Genomic DNA, 19,619 nt, shown 5'->3' with positions numbered 1-19,619 from the left:
GGAGTAGGTAGGTCAGAAACGTTTGAAACAAAGCTGTCAGAAATATCACAAACCTAAGAAAAACATTAATTAAATAGGGGAACAAGCTAGAAATGAAAGCTCAAAATGAACTCACTTGTTACATCTGCGATAAGCTGCCTCATCCAGAGTTGGCCCTTGGGGTTGAAAAGTAACGGAAAAAATTGCAGTAGGCAGCACAGTGATTCCAGCAAAAATCCACACAGATGCAATAATACAGGTGGCAGATCGCTTGGAAATGCGCGGCTTCAAAGGATACATGATCAACATCCACTTGTCGATGCTGATGGCCACCTAGGAAAAATGCGCATAAATTTGAGCCCAACCACCAACCTCTGGTTGAAACCTACCAAAGTGTATGCACTAACAAACACACTCAATGTAGCCGAATAGTTGACAAAAGTGCACATGAAGCTTCCGAAGGGCCAGAACTGCAACATGACGGGCACCGAAGTGAACGGAATGCACATCACAGTGATCAGAATGTCACCAACAGCCAAATTCATTATGAAGTAGTTGGTCACAGTTCGCATTCTAGGCGACTGCATCACTATGTAGCACACAAAGACGTTTCCTAACAGGGCCAGCACTATAATCACTCCATACATAGTGTACGCGGCCGTTAAGAACACTGGGTTTCTAGTGGGGTAATTTTCAGAAATAACGTCGCAGGATTCATTGTCAAAGGAAATCAGTGGAAATTTGGTTGAGGAGACGTTCAAGTAGCTGGAAAATGTGGCATTTTCCAGGTCTTCCATGGTGCAGCTGGGACAGCGACGGGRCGAATTAAGGATACGGAGCCATCTGGAACAAGACGAGTTTASAGGTTTACATCCTGGAAAGCGMAGCAGAAAAAGCAGATAATTCTTGGCATTTGCCACCATTAAGCAACTTGCAGCTTTTCAGGTTTAAMGTAAATATTTGGTTTGCAATGTGAATAAAATTCGTATCCAAATCGCACCCGAACCCGAAAAAATGCATAACTTCAGGTCCAAAACCAGTAGTGAGYTGAAACTTAATTTAGCCCCTTCATAGAACACAGTTACGTCTCAAAATGGGAACATTTTCGTCCAAATCACGGAAAAATCTCATCGCAGGGAGTTTTTTAAGAAGCTGGTTGAAAAGCGAATGAAAGCTTGCATGACAAAATCCCTAACATCCAGCTTTGTGTCTGAAAATTTCCCATTTTATTGAAAGCACTTGCTCAGAGCAGAAAAATCCATTCCAATGGCACCACATCCTGATTTCCCTTAAGGTTTTCAAACGCTGGCCACAGTCAAAGTGAGCGTTTTCACATTTCTGCAAGCTTCCTGGAAGAAATTCATAACTTCCAATCTAGAGCAAGTAGGAACTTGATGCTCGTCATATTTACTGCCAAAGCTTTGGTAGAAAAGTTGCGAAAATCTGGTTTGCAGCGCAGCTCAATCTCGTTTAAACTGAAGCTTTCAAGCACTACTAATTGTACGCAAAAGTTTAACGCGTTAACACAATTGCAGGCTCTCATGTTAAAATGAATAACTTTCAATCTGGGGCAAGTAGCTACTTGCAATTTTCCCATCGCGTGACCAACTGCCTTTGTTCAGACCTCAGAAAGTTTAAGTCTAAATTACGAGCCATCCTCATTCCGCAGAATTTTTCAAAGGCCGGTTTCGAAGCAACTTTTTCGAAGCCTTCATCAATCTGCAACTTGCAACATTCAGCAAGAAGCAGTAGCCTAAAGTTCTTAGATTTTGGCACAGAAAATTACACTCAAATCGCTACACATCTTTATTTCCCTTGAGGTTTCCAAGCGCTGGTCAAAGTCAAAGTGATCGTTTTCACACTTTCATTCAAAAATTCGTAAACTCCGATGCAGAGCAAGTAGCAGCTTGAAAATGTCCCACTTTATTGCCGAAGCTTGTTTGTCAAAGTTGAGAGAATTTAATTTGAAACGCTGCTCGTTCCGATTTTTGGTGAGGCTTACAAGTACTGCTCAAAAATTGAACGCCGTGGCGCAACTGCAGCATTTCAAATAAAAGTTAATAACTTCCAATCCAGGCCAAGTAACGGAAAATTAAAAAAAAAAATTCCCATTTTTCGACACACTTACCAATGTGGACGAATTTTTTTGCCCCACCTATCAGACCGTAATCAATATTGCAATGCAAAATTTCATCAATCAGTATCAAACTGTCAATTTTTAAACAATTTTCAAACACTCAACTAGCAAAATTCGCAAATTTCTTTAATTTGACATATCTGTCAAATGGTTACACCCGATCACATCGTGAATATCTCATTAATTATGCTCAAGGTCATCCCGATTTTTCACATTGATGACATTGACAGTTGCATTGTCCACTGTCACTCGGCACACTTGATTTTTTCCCGATTTTCGACAGTCCGCCAATTGGATAACTGTTCAAGGTCAAGTCAATGTCACCATCCGATCGATCTTGACATTTCACATCTAGTCGAATACCATTTTCATTGACAGGTGCAAACGTCAATTTTTTTTTTTTAATTTATCACTTTTTTCCCTCTTTTTCCCTTCATCTCTCAATTTCCCTCGCATATTTCATCGATTTTGACACTTTCAATGACGTTTGCTCTAATCACTCAAAACCTGCCCACATTCATGCTCTCTCTTTTTGGCCTAAGACATGTGTCGATGCGAGGGCATTTGCGCGAGAGAGAGACAATCATATGTGGGCATGTCATCACTCGGTCCGCGAGTGTTGACCATGCACTTGAATACAAACCGACGATTTGCCAATTTCGTTGTCAATTTGAAGTTGACTTAAGTGGACTGGCTTCAATTAGACAGTTGGCCCGTAGGCGCATGCCAAAGTTAACGTTGATTTTTCGAACTGAAAATCAATTTTCAACTTTAACTCGACTTTTCAAAGTCAACCGATTATTGTTAATAAAATCGCGATCTTTTTTCATCCAGCCGCATGTTTTGGAAGTTGTTTAAGCGGTGAATGTGTCAACATGACTACAAGCTTTCAAGCAAACGCCGATAACTTCCAGCTTAGAGCATCTACTAATTTGCAACTTTGCCAATTCATTGCCGAGATCTCATTCGTAAAGCTGAGAAGTTTTTTTTAATCGCAGCTCATTTACATTTTCGTTGAGGTCTTCAAGCGCTGACCACAAAACGAACGGTTCCACACAATTGCAAGCTTTTATATAAAAGCTCATAACTTCCTAAGTAGCACAAGCCGCAAGTCKGTATTTTGTCATCTTATAGCAAGGTTTCGCGCTTTAAAGCAGGCATGGTCTGATGCAAATTGCAGTCCACTGTAATTTTGCGGAATTTGTCAAAATCAGGTTAAATAGTGAAAAATCTTCTAACCTAACAGCGAGCTTTCATATGAAAATGCATAGCCGCCAATTTATAGCGTATACAAACGTGCAATTTGTCCGCATTATTGCAAATACTTGAGTCTGAAAGCCACGAAAATGCCATTTCGATTGCGGAAATTATTGAGTTTGGTTGATGCCTTCAAATGCTGCGGATGCTTAGGAAATGTGCGTTTTCACACAATTGCAAGCTTTCAAATTCAATCAAATTCTTGAAAAATGTTCTCTTATAACTTCAAGTTGTCAGAAAAATTCGTCAGTTAAGCAAGGCAGCAATTCTTTTTTTTTTCACATTATGGGAGGTTTTTTAGGTTCAATGCTGGGAAATATTCATGAAATTTTTTGAAAATCTGGTTGAATAGTGGAAAAACGTTCGTATACCTGCAAGATTGCATGTAAAAATTCATAATTTGCTTCAATTCAAACTTTTCCCAACTTATCGCAAAGTCTTTGGTGTCAATGCTACAAAAATTTCATGTAGAACGCAGTTAATTCTCATTTTTGCCCGATTTTGCAAACTGTGGCTGAATAGTGAAAAATGTTCTTCCAAAATTGCGAGCTCTCACATAAAAATGCGCAACTTTCGTTATAGAACCAGCAGGAAGTTGAGATTTAGACCCGTTATAAAAAATTCTTCATTCTCCAAGTGGGGAAAATTGTATCAAAATCACTTGTCTGAGTCTTGCTGCAGTTTTCTAAATCTAGTTAAACAGTGAATATTTCCAGTCAACAGCAACCCTTTAAAAAAAAAGTGATAACTTCCTTTTTAGAGCAAATACAAACCTGAATTTTCCGCACGTTTCGGACAATATGCGTGGCCCTAAATGCTTGTCTTTTCATACAAATCGCGGTAAATTTCGATTTTTTCCGATTACTTCAAATGTTGCTGTTTCGCTTGCAATTTTGACTGATCGTCAAATCACTAAGTTCTTCTAAACTGGACACTGTTGTTAATTTTTAAACACCCGTTTCAAACACTTGCAACAAAATTAAGTTTAATTTACGTTAATAATAAAAACTTTGAGAAATTTATCGACAAGCGACAATTGTCTAATGAAAATTTTGGCAAAAGGGCCTGGAAACACAATAGCAAAGCTTACATTGATGCAACTTTAAAGACCGTTTTGTGCCACAAAAAGAAACGGTTTGGCATCCTACGGAATCCTTCCATTTCTTCCAGCTTTCTATGCAATTTCTTTCCGCCGCTGTTGCTGCTAAGGCGCTGATATGATGATGCGTTTGGACGTAAACCGTTTCAACAACATCCGCATAATTCTGTTTGTGAAAAGCATATCCCTTGTCAAAATTTAAATTAAATTTATGGCTTCAGGCCCTTATCCAAACCCTTTAGAACAGATAAATATAAGGGTGGTATAGATAAAGCAAGGCAGGCTTGCACCATAAATAGCCTTGTCAAAATTGATATTAAAGAAGTGCGCTCGGTGTAGTCGTTTGCTCAAGTTGATTCCATCGATGGATTGATAGTTTATTACCATTAAATCGCACTACCGGAACGAACTCGTTTCGAAAAATCAATAACTTTCCGCACCAGAATGGAATCATCTTGGGATTCATGGGACTTTTAAAGGACCGATTACGCACAGTTGTGCTCATTTAGCACTAGATAATGCACTAATGCGATGAACTGGATATAAGAGAATTTACGCCCTCTTTGCTGCTCATTTGATAACGACGAATTAGGCACACGCCGATTGCTAAACATGTTTTGTTTAAATTCACTTTTATGCAGCAAATGCGACCCAATAGACGTAGTGTAACTTGCGCTTGTAAATAATTCCCMCRTTGATCAAATGCCTGCCGAGTGTGGAAAAATAAGTACAAATCCCTTGTAATTTATGACTTTATCCGCAACTCGCCACAAGGTCCAATTACRCTATTCATTTGTCATGGAACGCTGAAGTTGAGTTTTACAAACATTAATCTCGCTAACCTGTGGTTTTCTGATCGATTTTTCCARTGTGCTTCCGAGTTTTTACATTCATTAGTGAACTGAAGAAGATCGAATGAACCGAAAGCGGCCCACCTTTAACAGCCAACAGCTAATTCTCGGTTTCTTTTACTTGAATGCACACGAGCATTTAGTGTAAGCTGCCAGTTGTTTTCTTCATTCGGCAATCGGGCGGGATTTAATTATATTTGGCCGATAGAGATTTACGGAATGTTTCTTTCAATCAACCGAGTTACGTTTTCATGGCTATTTCCTGAAACTGGACGGTTTTTCGGGATTTTGGGTGGTTTTTCCCCGAGGTTTTGCTAGCACGAGTKGTTTTTTTTTCAATTMWTTTTCRCAGGTTTTATAAAGCGTTTGGGTSAATGATAAGGAAGAAATCGTCGGCTAAAGATTGTSAACGCTTAAAAAYGCTTAAAATGTGCCGAAAATGTCTATTATTTCKGATCKGAAACTTCTMSMATKTTTTTCAATGMTTTCGATGCATTCCTCGCGTCYGTGAGCTGAAATTGTRCAAAATTTAAGACATTTTGAGAAAMTTTTYATTTTTTCAAAAAATCCACACTTGGAAAAGTTTCGGMCAAAACTSAAAATTTTACATGCGTGTTTTTTTARCTCRATCGACTCCTTTSGACKTAAGAAGGYCASAAATGTGCATTTATAAAGTGTTTGGGTCAMTAATAAGGAATAMATCGTCGGCKAAAGATCGTGAACGCTCAAAAAACGCTTAAAATGAGCMGAAAATGTCTATTRTTTCGGAAYTGAAACTGCTACSATGTTTTTTAATGAGTTCGATGCATTCATTGTGTCCGTGAGCTGAAAATTATKTAAAATTTAAGACATTTTGARAAAATTTCCAGTTTTTCAAAAAATCGACCTCCACCCTTGGAAAAATTTCGGSCAAAACTCAAAATTTTACATGCKTGTTTTTGAGCTCAATCGATTCCTTTCGACGTAAGAAGGTCACAAATGTGCATTTATAAAGTSTTTGGGTCAAAAATAAGGAAGAAATCGTCGGCTAAAGATCGTAAACGCTCAAAAAACGCTTAAAATGTGCCGAAAATGTCTATTATTTCGCATCTAAAACTTCCAGCACGTTTCTCAATGAGTTCGATGCATTCATCGTGTCMGTGAGCTGAAMATTATGTAAAATTTAAGACATTTTGAGAAAATTTTCAGTTTTTCAAAAAATTGACCTCCACCCTTGGAAAAATTTCGGCCAAAACTCAAAATTTTATATGCGTGTTTTTTTAGCTCGATCGATTCCTTTCGACGTAAGAAAGTCACAAATATGCATTTATAAAGTGTTTGGGTCAATAATACGGAAGAAATCATAGGCTAAAGATCGTGAACGCTCAAAAAACGCTTAAAATGTGCCAAAAATGTCTATTATTTCGGATCCGAAACTTCTACCATGTTTTTCAATGAGTTCGATGGCATTCCTCGCGTCCGTGAGCTGAAAATCATGTAAAATTTAAGATGTTTTGAGAAAATTTTCATTTTATCAAAAAATCGACCTCCACCYTTGRAAAAATTTCGGCCAAAAATCGAAATTTTACATGCGTGKTTTTTGAGCTCAATCKATTCCTGTCGACATAARRAGGTCAGAAATTTGCATTGATAAAGTGTTTGGGTCAATAATAAGGAAGAAATCGTCRGGTAAAGATCGMRAACGCTCAAAMAACGCTTAAAATGTGCCGAAAATGTCTATTATTTYGSATCKRAMACTTCYASCAYGTTTYTCAATRRGTTCGATGCATTCMTCGCGTCWKKGAGCTGAAAATKATRTAAAATWTAAGAGAAAATCGACCCCCACCCTTGGAAAAATTTCGGCCAAAAATCAAAATTTCACATGCCTGTTTTTTGAGCTCAATCGATTCCTTTCGACGTAAGAAGGTCACAAATATGAATTTATAATCTGTTTGGGTCAATAATAAGGAAGATCTATAAACTCATCCACACACATGCATGCATACTTGCATACGTTACAAAAATGTCGAAAATCCCCCAAAATGGGYGCRTTTTCAATAAAAACCGCACGTGTRTTCTTATGTTTTTATGCAACTTTCCCAAGCAATATTACGATTATTTTWTTTTTKCAAACCAATTAAACCTCAAAGTAAAATCTCAGTGCTGGAAATTCACGCTGGCTAATTTCTAAGCCTCTTATTCAACTTTCCAGCCTCGTCTGGTCCAAAACTTGTTTACCTGTGACAAACGCACGCCTTAACCCATGCTTCACTTATTATGTGATTTTCCCTATATATTCCAGCTGCAAAATACGACAGCTTTACAGGAAAATTCCCAGTTGCAAGATGTAAGCACCGATGTTGTTTTGCTATTTACCCATTTCACTCCCCAATACAAGTGTTTCCAAATAGAATAGAAACGCAAGAAAACGTTTGCCGCCCTTGTTTCACGTTATTCTATGCAGAGGGAAATACCGGAAATTCGCTCTATTGAACTCCAATAGGCACAACATATAGTTAATGGCATAATAAGTGTAATTAAGTTAATGAATTTCAGGGCTGAAAGGTCTGTTTTTTCGGAAAAAGCCGCCAAACAAAAAGGGCTGATTACAATTACGCCCACACAAATTTCCAATAATCCATCAAAGGGTTGACAAGCGTGAGGCGTTGATGAAAAATGTTCATTCCCCATTTGAATAATTTTCGCGTCTAGATTCGATAATAATCCCTGAAAAGTACCTGCTAGCTTGTCGCATTTTCCAGCTCCCCTAATGGCTAAAACTTCCATTAACCGTGTAAGAAAATGCTATTTGCGTCTTTTTGCACACGAAGCATATTCGGATTGAGTGCACATTATTGATTGAGCAATCAATTTCTTATTGCAATAGTCACGCCGATCAGCATTGTGCGACTGAAATATTAATGGAAATCCTCGTCAAGTTGTGAGGATGTTGCACGTCTTTGTACACCCCATCTAACATATTCTGGATACACGTTCTAATTTCGGATTAGGTAAATTGAGAAACTTTGCTTTGTGTAGTTTAGGGATAATTAATCTAGACCTCTAGAACAAGGCACGTATTCAGTAGGCGCAAAAAATGTTTCGGAGTTACAAATTGATCAGTTTTCAGCCTCAAGGAAGAGCTGGAACAACAGTTGAGTGACTATTGGTTTCTAACTAAACATGTGTAAATTACTACAGTTAAACATGTGTTAATTTGCATTCATCTTGTAGCTGCGACGTCCAATCTGCCCGTAAAATGACTCGTTTGCACTTTGTGCATTTATCGCAGAACTTTACGCAATAAATCGTGCCGCTGGCAGTTGCAATGGAAAACTTGGACATATGCAAATTAATGAACTAGAAAAATGTTCTTTGTTCTCAGGAAAAATGCTGTTAAAACTTAGAGAAAATGGGACATTTTTTAAATTTCCATAATTCATTACTGTATAACATACATTTTCCTGTTTTTTCGAAATTTAATTTGCCTTATTGATAGGGGAGTTTTATGGGGTAATTTTTAAGGTTTAAAGGTGGGCAACATTAATATAAATCTTCAAGATTTAGCGCGGTATATTAATTAGCTGGCGAATAAAATATTATGAAAGCGTAAGCAAAAGCCAGCTTTCGGCTCAAAATCCTTGAAACTTTGCCCTTCAGGCTGCAAGAGTAAATGTTCAGAAATCCGAGAGCTTCAAGTGTACATGAAGTGTATAAGAGGCGGGGTGAATTATATATCGGAGGCATAAAGTCGCAGAAATGCTTTCAAATATAAGGAAGGAACTAGTGGGAAACTTGTGACGGGGGCTCTGCCTATTTTCCGGAACGGGAACGTTCCTAGAACTGTTTGCTTTTATGACTTGGCAAATATGAAATATTGGAATTTTAATATGATGGAGAAATGCACAGCGGCGTTTTTTCCAGGGAATTTATTAAAATTTCCGTTACAATTGAAATAGAGTAATTGCAAAACGCAATTTCATGTGCGAGAGCACGGGCGCCATCCGTCTAAGAAGTTGCAATACCCATAATAAAAATTAATTGCGCGAACGCTAAAACAGCAAAGAAACTGCTCCAAATGGGGTTAAATAGAGGAAAGTCCGCTTTAGATGAACAGAAAGGTTTAAATTCAAACTCGGCTTAAGGGATTTTTGTCGTTATTTGGAAATCTTACTGCTTTTATGTAGAGCGCGGTTTTGCAGGACTCGAAATAAAAATTTATTGCTCAAACACCGAAGGAGCCCAGAAAGTGCACTTTTTGCAGCTTGATAGGGAAGAGTACCACTTATATCTCCGAGAAGTTTTAAATAGCAACTCGCTTTTAGGATTTTTTGACAAATTTTCAAATATGACTTACGGTTTTCGGTCGAGCGCGGTTTTGCAAAACTGCAATAGAAAATAATTGCGCAAAAACCAAAAGAGCCAAGAAATTGCGCTTTATGCAACTCGATAGCGAAAAGTCCGATTTATATGTCCGGAAAGTTTGATATAGAAACTCGTCCTCAGGATTTTTCAGAAAAATTACAAATCTGAGTTATCGCACTTACAGTGAGCGCAGTTTTGCAAACTCGGAATAAAAATTCATAGCGAAAAAGCGAAAAGAGCCCACAACGTGCCCTCAATCACCGTGGATAGAGAAAAGCCTAGTGTACATACGCAGTAAATTGCAAATAGAAATTCAGATTTTGCACTTTTTGACAAAGCTCGTCTCGGAATAAAAATGTTTTGCTCAAAGACCAAAAGAGCTAAGCAAGTGTGCTATTTGGCATTTATAGAGCAACAGATGATGCAAATACCAAGTGAGTTCGAGTTGGATATTCGTTTTTACGATTTCTTAACAAATTTTTAAATTTGGCGATGTTTGCGTAATGCGCGGTCTTGCAAAATGCTAAATGAAAATTAATTTTCCGAAAACCAGTAGAGATGAAAACACAAACTTAACGGCGTCAGATAGAAAAATATTTGCTCCATATATCAAGATAATATCAGCCGGTAAAGGCAAATTTTTCCAAATGATTTTGAGCATTTTCACAAAGCGCCGATTTTCTCGTCTCTAAGACGCAATCCGCGTATGCTTGCGAAACGCCAAGAAAAATTACTGTCCTCTATTCCCTAAAGTCCGGAAAAATAATCAGCTTTATTACATAATCCAAATTGATTCTTCACAAAAAATTTCAATGATTTTTTATTTTCAATTTCAGCGATAAATTTACGTTTGCATGTGACCGGGTTGTTTTTCATTTTTTGCGAATTTAAGCCGAAACAAATGCGCCCTCTCGATATGACGAGCATTTTGTCAAATCGAACCCCTTAAGCAGAAAAAGCGCAATTCTGAAAATGATTCAGCAAAAACGCACCATCAATGGAGTCGATGAATTGCGAGCGATGATGGCAGAATAGAAAAGCCATTTCATAGGCAGGCATTCAAGTTGATATCCGAAAAGTGTCATTCAAACAAATTGACAAAATTATGCAGGAATAAATCCCATCCGCTGAAACAGCGAGTTCTAAAGGTAAAATGACGGAGTTGGAATTTGCTACCGAAGCCTTTTCAGCAGCGGATGCGACTTTGAAAAATGTCTTTGAAATGGAACATTAATATTAGGCTCGAGCTCTAAAATCAACACATTTCTCGCTTAAAAAATCAAATAATTCAGGTAGTCGGACTAATTTCCGTTAACTAGAGCTTGTGAGCTAAAATGAAGCATACAGATAATCATTGCTTTCAGTTCAGGCAATAAAAAGTGCATTAGCTTGGAAAAAATCGCTTTATGAACAAAATTTATTTAGTGCAGGTGAGGACAGAATAAATTGTAGGTTTTTGCTCTCCATTAGCTTGCTTTTAAAGAGTTAAATCTGTTTTTTCTGAGATTTCATTTAATACAGATTTGTCTTTAAGTTTAATAAATGGGCACTGTATCTTTGCCCATCTGCAAGGGCGATTTTGGATGAGGGCCTAATGCAGATAAATGGCCGAATTATTCAGATCCTTTCTGGCAACGCGATTTTTTCTAGGACTTCCCCGCTTTTTGTCCCTAACGAGGGAGCATTTGCTTAATTATATATTAAAAATTTCCCAAAAGAACACCAGTTATGTTTCCACATTTGCCTTTAAACTACACTGTTAAAAAAATCCGGTTGAATTTTCAGTCAAATGTAATTGAAGTTTTTTCCACACACGTAACTGAAAATTCAGATACTTGTTATTGAAAATACAAATGCCTTTTGGTAAAAAAAGAAGAAGAAGAAGTAGGTTATTTTATATAACTTCTTCGTGCCATACTCAGCAAGTGTTTCTAATGGTTGGAAATCTGTTAATTCGTCCGTTGTAGTGCGAACAATAATAATCAATAAGAATACTGAAAATTCAATCAAAATGTACATGAATTTATTTTCAACAACCTAAAACTGAATTTTTAGTTACAAAACTTACTGAAAAGTAACTGCATTTTCAACTCATTTTTAACAGTGTACGAGTAAATGAAATTTAGCGGTTAACTGTCGAAGAAAGTGCAAATGACTACCGCAAACTATTTCGGCGTCAACGAAAATTTCCCATTTCCAGTCGGGAAAATTAATTTTCATTTGCATTTCGGAACTTCTCCTTGAACGGATCGCGAAAACACTTTCAGTGCTTCTCCAAGTTGTTTAAATTCTTTTGCAACCGGTTCAATGTCGTGTTTATTTTCAAATAACACAACATTCAAACAGAGTCGTGAAAATGGGCTTACATTTAAAAATGGCAATTTATTTCAAAGAAAACTTCAGTCCATTGAGTTTTAACTGGGGGAATCCAGAAGTTGCTGTCCACATAACGGCAGTTATTGTAGCAACTTCCAACTATTTTGGTTAATTCACTGTGCAAAGTTCAAAAGTTTCAGAATCGGAACTTTGTAATTAACAACTCAAATTTTTCAAACTTGCCAAGAAGAATATTTATTGTAACTGGGATGAAATCTCTAACGGAGTTAATAGTCTATATTCGGTTTGTAATCCCCATGCAAATCCGACGAAATTATCCAATTTCCATCTCTAACCCCGGATAAGATCAGGGATTATCCAGAGGTCGTTTTTCTTGAAGAGACTGCCAGACATTTTGCGCAATAAAATGGTGGAAAACTAGTGGTTTTCCAGTTATTATTTGGTGAGGGTGGTAGCCATGCATGCTGGTGACACATCAGGAGCAATTTTCTTTCAACCACGAAGTAAAAATGCGACAATAATCGTTTCCTTATTTTGTCCGAATTTTCGATGATTAGATTCGATAACTAGTTTTTGTCTGAAGGTTGACTAGTCTCCAATACCAAAATGCAATTTAAATTATTTTCGCAAACTTTCTCTCGTTCAAACCTAAACTATTTCAAGCGGCAAAGGTAGCAATATGGAACGTGGCACCCCGCGGGCCATCTTGCGTCTCTCTTAGACTTTTATGGGCGTGAGTGAGAGAGCCGATGTTGTGCCTTCAAACCTGCGTTCCCGAATGCACAAAAAGTTTCGCTTGATTGATTTGAATCAGCGTCCGGAATCTGAAGATGTTAACGATGCCAACTAGCGAAACGTCACAACTAGGTTCCTATCGAGGACGGTCCAATTTTGCAAAGGATTAACGATAAACTATTTCGCAAAAAAACGTTTTGCAGGTTTTATTTAGAAATTAATTTGCCTGGGTTTTAGTTGGTTTCAATCGAAATTTTATGTAGAATAATCCCAACTTGAGGCAAAATTGGATTACCCGGGGATGGTAATTCGAATTGTCAAGAGGAGCGATTTGCAGCATTTGCCAATTTATTACTGGCTGCCGGCTTAAAAATTGGGAAATCTGGAAAAGCGCCAATTATGGAAACTGAAATGTAAAACTGCAAGTCTCGTTACAAAAAGCTGAACTAATGGATTATGAAATGGGATCTGGAACTCGGATAGGTGCAACAACGGGAAAAACTGTTAAAAAACTGCAGTTTTGATGACTAAGTGAACTAGTTTTATTTGATTTGGGGCCTTCAAACATAGAACTCTAGTTAAATGTTGATTTATTCGAGTTTCGAACGGCCGAGAAGTGGAAATTGGGAAGTTTGCTTCAGGGTGATTCACCAGGAAGATGCTTCAGGCAACTTTGAAAAGGGTTTGGAGGTAAAAAAAATAGTTGTAATTTCTGCCTACCATGCAAAAGCTGTCCAGAAACATCCAGACACAAAAACATCCACTACAACCTCTAGTCTAATTGATGCACTTCACCAATTTTCCACCTGGAAGGATTAAACAAATGCAGTTTTCCATTAACGAAAAATTAAGCCCCTCAAGATCAATGTCCACAGGTGGTTGAATAAACGCGGAAACGTCTCGGACTTTTCCCCAAAATAATTCCCGTTTGTCAGGTGGGATTGGGTGAAACGCGATAGCCGCACTAGACGAACTTTGAAAAGTTCGCCGGGAAAGTCGGAAAATTCAGTCAGTCGTCGCGCAGCGCAGCGCAACGTGGAATGTTGGAGTTTTTCACGGCGTAGCTGAGGAAAACGGGTTCTACGAACGACACGGATTTTAATGCAAATGGATATCAAGTCCTGAAAATGGATATTTATTTGCTGGAACTCGAACACCGTGTTTGTTCATCAAATTATGCAAATGGTTAACAAAACAGTTAAAGTCAGTTTTTTTGGGGTTTAAAAACCGTCGTAAAGCGAATTGGCGCTGAAAACGTCGATATGAGAAAACCAAGAGAGTTGGAAGGTTTTTTTTTTAAATTGATCTCCTTGTCGAAAACAGGCTTTATTTGATAGGCAATTCCATGCAAAGTCCTGTGCAATATGGAAACATTAAAACCGATCAGTTCCATCAATTTAGCACAACAAAGCTGCTGAATTCAATATGCATTATTGAAACTATGCGATCCGATGGCTCCATATAATAGGTTTCGATGGATATTTCGGGGCTTTGGACAAATGGGATTTACCATGCTCAATTATCAGGTGAATATTGAATGAGCACCCGATACAAATACCCCCGGCGCTGGCGAATAGCGTGTGAAAACACATTTCATTTGTGCGACAAACAAGCATATTCTGTCGCGGTATCTTTTGCAAAATTGGACCGATGAATGGGCGTTTTCAATACTTTTCCTCAATTAAACACATGTCGACATTCCAGTCATTCGCTCCCTCTGACTAAAGCGAACCACCCAATAAAAGAAGCTGAGGCAGTTCTGTCATCGCAACCAGCCCGATAAGCTTCAATAACTTCGGAATCAAGCCGCTTAAAACCGTAATGCGATTGGAAAAGGGCCTGCGAAAGATTTTTGGGGATAATGAGGATCTGTCAGCTTTGAGTCAGGGCTTTCATCCAATTTCCCAAATTTTTCCAACGTCCCCCAATCGCCGGTGTCTGTTTTATAAGAGCGGACAGCAAACTTGGAAGCGCATGCAAAAGGCATCGGGAATTTTTCACATTCCGCCGAGATTCGGTGATAATTGAGAACATTCTGTTCCATAAATTCGCTCGGGGGTTTTCAATCAATCTCCAAGGGCCAATTTATTCGGGCGGTTTCAGTAAATAATTTGCTGGTTTGAGGTTTGAAGGCCGCGGGGGAAAACCTACGCAAATCACCCGGAGATCTAATTAGTCCCGCTAAGTGTACAAGTTTTTCCGGAAAATTCCTATCGAGTTTCACAGACAAAGAGTAGTCAAACTTTTAAAAAATCTACCATTGTGTGGCGCAGTCTAAGGGAGAAGAAAGGGTGTAAAATGCCCCGTTAATCCACTCCGGCGAGTTTGGAGCAGATAAATAAATTGTATGTTCAGAAGGATGACATTTTTTTAATTGCGGTCGACCGCTCCTGAGCTGCAAGTATCGAATATCAAGAAACCTTATAGGATGCGGTCAATATTCTGTTTCAAGCCTGCAGGAATTCGCAACAGTCTTGCAGAAATTCTCACACTGAGTGGTTTACCTTTTATAAAATGCATGGGAAAAACGCGGATAAAGCAAGTGTAATTGTGATCGGAGGCGGCCTGGTAAGTTAATTAACTAAGCTGAGGTAGTTTGCGCGATTAAAATTGCTCGTTAATCTTGCAGGATTCAGGAAATTGTTTTAGGGCAAAGTATATTTTATGGCTAAAGCAAGGCGGGATGGTTTCTCTAAATTGCTCAAACTCCCGTGCTAAAAACAACTTTTTTCAATTAATTTGGTATTAAAGTTTTAGTGGCAAGACGGTGCAACTTGGACTAAACATTTTAGGCTCAAAGACAAATTTATAGACAGTTAATATTGCAATTGGTGAGTTTTTCGCCCATCAGTTTCTCAAAAACGTTCTAAGGGTTTTATCTGAATCAATTATTTATCCAACGATGCCAAAACGAATTCTATCGAAAAAAGCAGCGTCATGTTCAAATAAAATAAACAATAAAACTTCTTGAATTCAAGCCAACATTTCCTTATCGATTGTTCACTTTTTAAAAAGGCCATTTATTTCTGTCTAGACCATTTATTTCATTCATTCGACTTTTTAATTCTCTATCCAACGATGCCAAAACGAATTCTGTGGCTCGAATGGTTCTTGAGAAACTTCGAAAAAAGCAGCGTCATGTTCAAGTGGATTTTATAACTCAAAAAAAAACACGCAAATCTAAAACTTTTTGAATTCAAGACTTTTTTGAGAAAACTGCCCACATTTCCCCATCCATGGTAAACTTTCTAAAAAGGCCATTTATTTCTGTCTAGAATGATGTACAAATGAGCGTTCTTGCGCATTTTGCCTCCGAGAAATGAGAAAAAATGGGACGGAAAACATGAAATGTTGGCATAATCTTGCACCTAAGTGTGTAATATTTAATTCAAATTTCGCTTTCTGGGTCAAAACTACTCGAATTTCTCACTCGCGTTGTTACGACTGAATCGAGTTTTCAATTCTCTATCCAACGATGCCAAAACGAATTCTGTGGCTCGAATGGTTCTTGAGAAACTTCGAAAAAAGCAGCGTCATGTTCAAGTGGATTTTGCAACTCAAAACAAACACGCAAATCTAAAACTTTTTGAATTCAAGCCTTTTTTGAGAAAACTGCCAACATTTCCCCATCCATGGTAAACTTTCTAAAAAGGCCATTTATTTCTGTCTAGAATGATGTACAAATGAGCGTTCTTGCTCATTTTGCCTCCGAGAAATGAGCAAAAACGTTTCCAAACCGCGTTAAAATATTTGCCAAAAAATTAAACTATTAAAGCTCTGGATTAACGAAACAGTCTATAACAACATCTCTAATATAAAAACTAAACAACTTCTGGAGCAAACAATTATAAGTTTTGGGTTTTAAATTTTTGAACGTTTTCATTTTTSAACAAGGAAAACGTTKAGGAACGAAAAATTATTTTTCAAATTGCAAATTTASTCCTCGGCTCGGCACAACATCGACATTAAACACTTTCTAATGAGCTTGAAGCCACATTGGTTAAAAACTAGGAAATTTGTCGAGTTTTCGTTACCGTACAATCAAACAACCTTGTAGAAAAAGGTACATTTGCGGCATGATTTGAAGCAGAAAAGTCCTTAAGGAAATATTTACGAAAATATCGGGTGCTGAAGTTTTGGGCAAAAGTTCAGGATAGGTTTAGCAAAACATTTTTTTTTAGGTCGGTTCTTTATGTGCATGTTTGATGGCCCAAAGAGGATACAGGGTGACGCTATACGAAAAACGAGAAGGTACTTTCGCCACTGTTTCCTCCTGAATGTATACGGTGGAACAAAAAAACCGCAATTGCTTTTGGGCATTTTTTTTCGCAGACATTCGACGAACTAGAGCCAATCAGGGCCGATCGATAAACTTGGCTCTATCACATCGGGGGCGAAAAGCCCTGCGACTTATCGGGATAGAGGCGAATATACTGAAAAATGCCATTCCCATGTCCGCCAGGTTTTTACACAACGAATTCGGATCGCGCACAATTATGCCATACGATCCCACTTCAAAGCAGGTGAAACAATAATCAAACATTCCCATTTTGTCAAACAATCAATGACTTCTTTTAGTGCATCTATTCGGTAGGCAGAAATGCATTAAATTGCGCATTATTGACAGGTAGGAGTGCTATAGAGTGCGGTTGAAAATTGGCGGAATTTTTCCCGGGGAGTAGAGGAGAAAAACTGCAACAATTGCGAAAAACTAGTCAACTGTCAATGAACCATGGGACCATTTCAAAATGATACCAAAAACAGAGTTGAAACTCAATTTTCAACTGCTGAAAGCTTCTGGAAACATTTGAAAGGTTTTTTCAACACTTTTCGGGAACGATCCATGAGCCTCTGCAACCCCTTGAAATGAAGGCCGCCAATTTTGAAGCACCCTGGATAAAAATTTGCTTTCCAGAGGCAGAAAGTCGCTTTAATGTTGATGTGAAATTCAATCAGAAACTAGTTGGTGTCGACTTCGGAAAGGGCGCAGTCACTGTGCAATGGTAAGTTGAAAAGCCTGGAAGCTGATTGGCTGCCAGTAGAGCAATGATTGCTAAACCCTCAAAAACTCAGCTCACCCAGTAAAATTAAGTCATCGCCAGCAAACCCACACCACACGACTAATGTTTCAGGGGCGAGTGGTCATTTATTTCGCCCCCGGTTGAAAAACACAATATTTTCAGATCCTGAAAGCAATTTGTTGAAGTAAATATTTTCAGCACTGTAACGAACACAACACTAACAGTAAGTGCCGATTTCATAATGGGAGCAGATGGGGCGTTTTCCACTTTGAGGCTCTTCCTGCAGAAATGCCCCCTGTTTGATTTTTCGCAGTACTTTATCGACCACGGATACCTCGAATTGAGTGTGCCGGCTGAAAGAGGTGATGGATTGGTCAACAACCACCTGCACATATGGCCTAGAGGTAATTGCTGCTGCTGGCTAATTAGCTGCTAGGCAATCAATCCAGGCTTGATTCAGCAATCTTTCCCAGGTGGAGGAAAATTCAATTCAACACGCAAATCGGCGCTTAACACACGTCAATTTTGCCGAAGGCGTTCCTCCTTGATAAGTTGCCATAAATAAGAAAAAACCGCCAGCCAAAGGAATTTGGCGGGCGTATTTTCGCCCCGCATTATTCGATCCGCTGGAAAGAAATAAGCGAAATATCATGTCTAGGAAAACGCCACTTACTCGTTTTTTGCAGGCCCAGAAAAAGCTAGTTTGACGAGGTGAAAAACAACTCGAACGAACGAAATTCGATATCAATCTTTATATTTGCTCTAAAAAAATTATGTTTTGTCACAAAAGTGATGTTCGAAACCTTCCTCGCCGGGCTTTTCGCAAGCGCGAGCGAACCAGCTCTGAAGATGCCATTTGCGCTGGCGAAACGTCCGGGGGAAATTATTTCCCACCGCTCAAATCCCCAAAAACTCAACAATTCCGCAATCAAAGTTGTTTTCAACCAATTTGAGGGCTTCATTCTTTCAGAAATAGCGCATGATGTTTGGAAACCCAAAAAACCTTTTCAATCCTGATGAGGCCACTTTCGAGGCTAGAAACTTGGCAATTTCCACCGAAAATCAAACCCATATGTACTGAAACAGTAAACCCGCTCATTGCCTCCTCTATTCAAAGATCGCTTTTAGGTCTCTTTAACGTCATTAAAGAATCAGGCCAAGTAAAAAATAAGCCTATCGATAATGAAGCCTTGGAAAATCCGAAAGGAGCTTTCACTTTAATGGGCTTTGAAACCGTTCCTCTTTTAAGAAGTTTCAGCAGCAAAAAATCCCTGTTTAGGTGAATTTATGATGATTGCCCTACCAAACCAAGACCACTCTTGGACTGTAACGCTTTTCATGCCGTTCAAGCAGTTCGCTGCGATTAACAGCCCGGAAAAACTGCTGCGGTTCTTCCGCAGCCGATTTCCCGACGCTCTGCCCTTAATAGGGGCACGTGAACTTGAGGAAGTTTACTTTGGAAATGCGCCTGCATCTCTGGTGTCCATCAAATGTGGCCGATTTCATATCGGCGATAAATTCCTGATTATTGGCGATGCTGCCCATGCAATGGTGCCTTTCTTTGGCCAAGGTAAGTCCAGTTGCGAAAATCGCATTAGATTGCTGTTTATAACGGTTTTAAATACGCATTGAGTTGATGAACCGAAAAAGTTCCAAGCTGTAAGCGATAATTGACGAATTCCTGCCAAATTGGAGGCTGCTGATTGAACGTGAACGATTTTCGGTATTAATTAAATGCGAAGCTTGAAAGGGACGATGAAATCACGAACTTTCTTACGCAGTGAGAATTGCCAGAAGTGATGTTTAAATTCACTTAAAATTGGGCGAACAGATGAATTTGGAAGAAATGCAAATTTTTT

General features: G+C 38.5%; 2 protein-coding genes across 4 annotated transcripts in view; one reads left to right on the top strand and one right to left on the bottom strand.

The window, feature by feature from the left end:
- LOC109543971 (RYamide receptor) overlaps positions 1-19,619 on the bottom strand; it is a 71,502-nt gene that overhangs the window by 38,756 nt on the left and 13,127 nt on the right. For 2 of the 3 annotated variants that reach the window (XM_019913930.2, XM_048668690.1), the window contains exons 2-3: positions 369-822; positions 116-312 (exon numbers count right to left, since the gene is read on the bottom strand). In XM_019913930.2, the coding sequence (XP_019769489.2) occupies positions 116-312; positions 369-776 (605 nt within the window). In that variant the 5' untranslated portion in view covers positions 777-822. Of the gene's footprint in view, positions 1-115; positions 313-368; positions 823-13,459; positions 13,750-19,619 lie in introns of those variants that run through there. The other variant, XM_019913931.2, reaches the window with a different exon arrangement.
- Positions 15,224-19,619, top strand: part of LOC109543970 (kynurenine 3-monooxygenase) — a 7,061-nt gene continuing 2,665 nt past the window's right edge. The window contains exons 1-7 of the mRNA XM_019913929.2: positions 15,224-15,307; positions 16,921-16,990; positions 17,072-17,262; positions 17,318-17,366; positions 17,655-17,742; positions 17,959-18,164; positions 19,040-19,330. Of these exons, the coding sequence (XP_019769488.2) occupies positions 15,254-15,307; positions 16,921-16,990; positions 17,072-17,262; positions 17,318-17,366; positions 17,655-17,742; positions 17,959-18,164; positions 19,040-19,330 (949 nt within the window). The 5' untranslated portion in view covers positions 15,224-15,253. The remainder of the gene's footprint in view (positions 15,308-16,920; positions 16,991-17,071; positions 17,263-17,317; positions 17,367-17,654; positions 17,743-17,958; positions 18,165-19,039; positions 19,331-19,619) is intronic.

This window comes from Dendroctonus ponderosae, unplaced genomic scaffold, assembly GCF_020466585.1.
Source record: "Dendroctonus ponderosae isolate FM_Combo_2020 unplaced genomic scaffold, Dpon_F_20191213v2 Dpon_F_20191213_7, whole genome shotgun sequence".
Classification (NCBI taxonomy): domain Eukaryota; kingdom Metazoa; phylum Arthropoda; class Insecta; order Coleoptera; family Curculionidae; genus Dendroctonus; species Dendroctonus ponderosae.
Note: the sequence above shows the minus strand (reverse complement) of the source record. Positions and strands in the feature narration are given on the sequence as shown.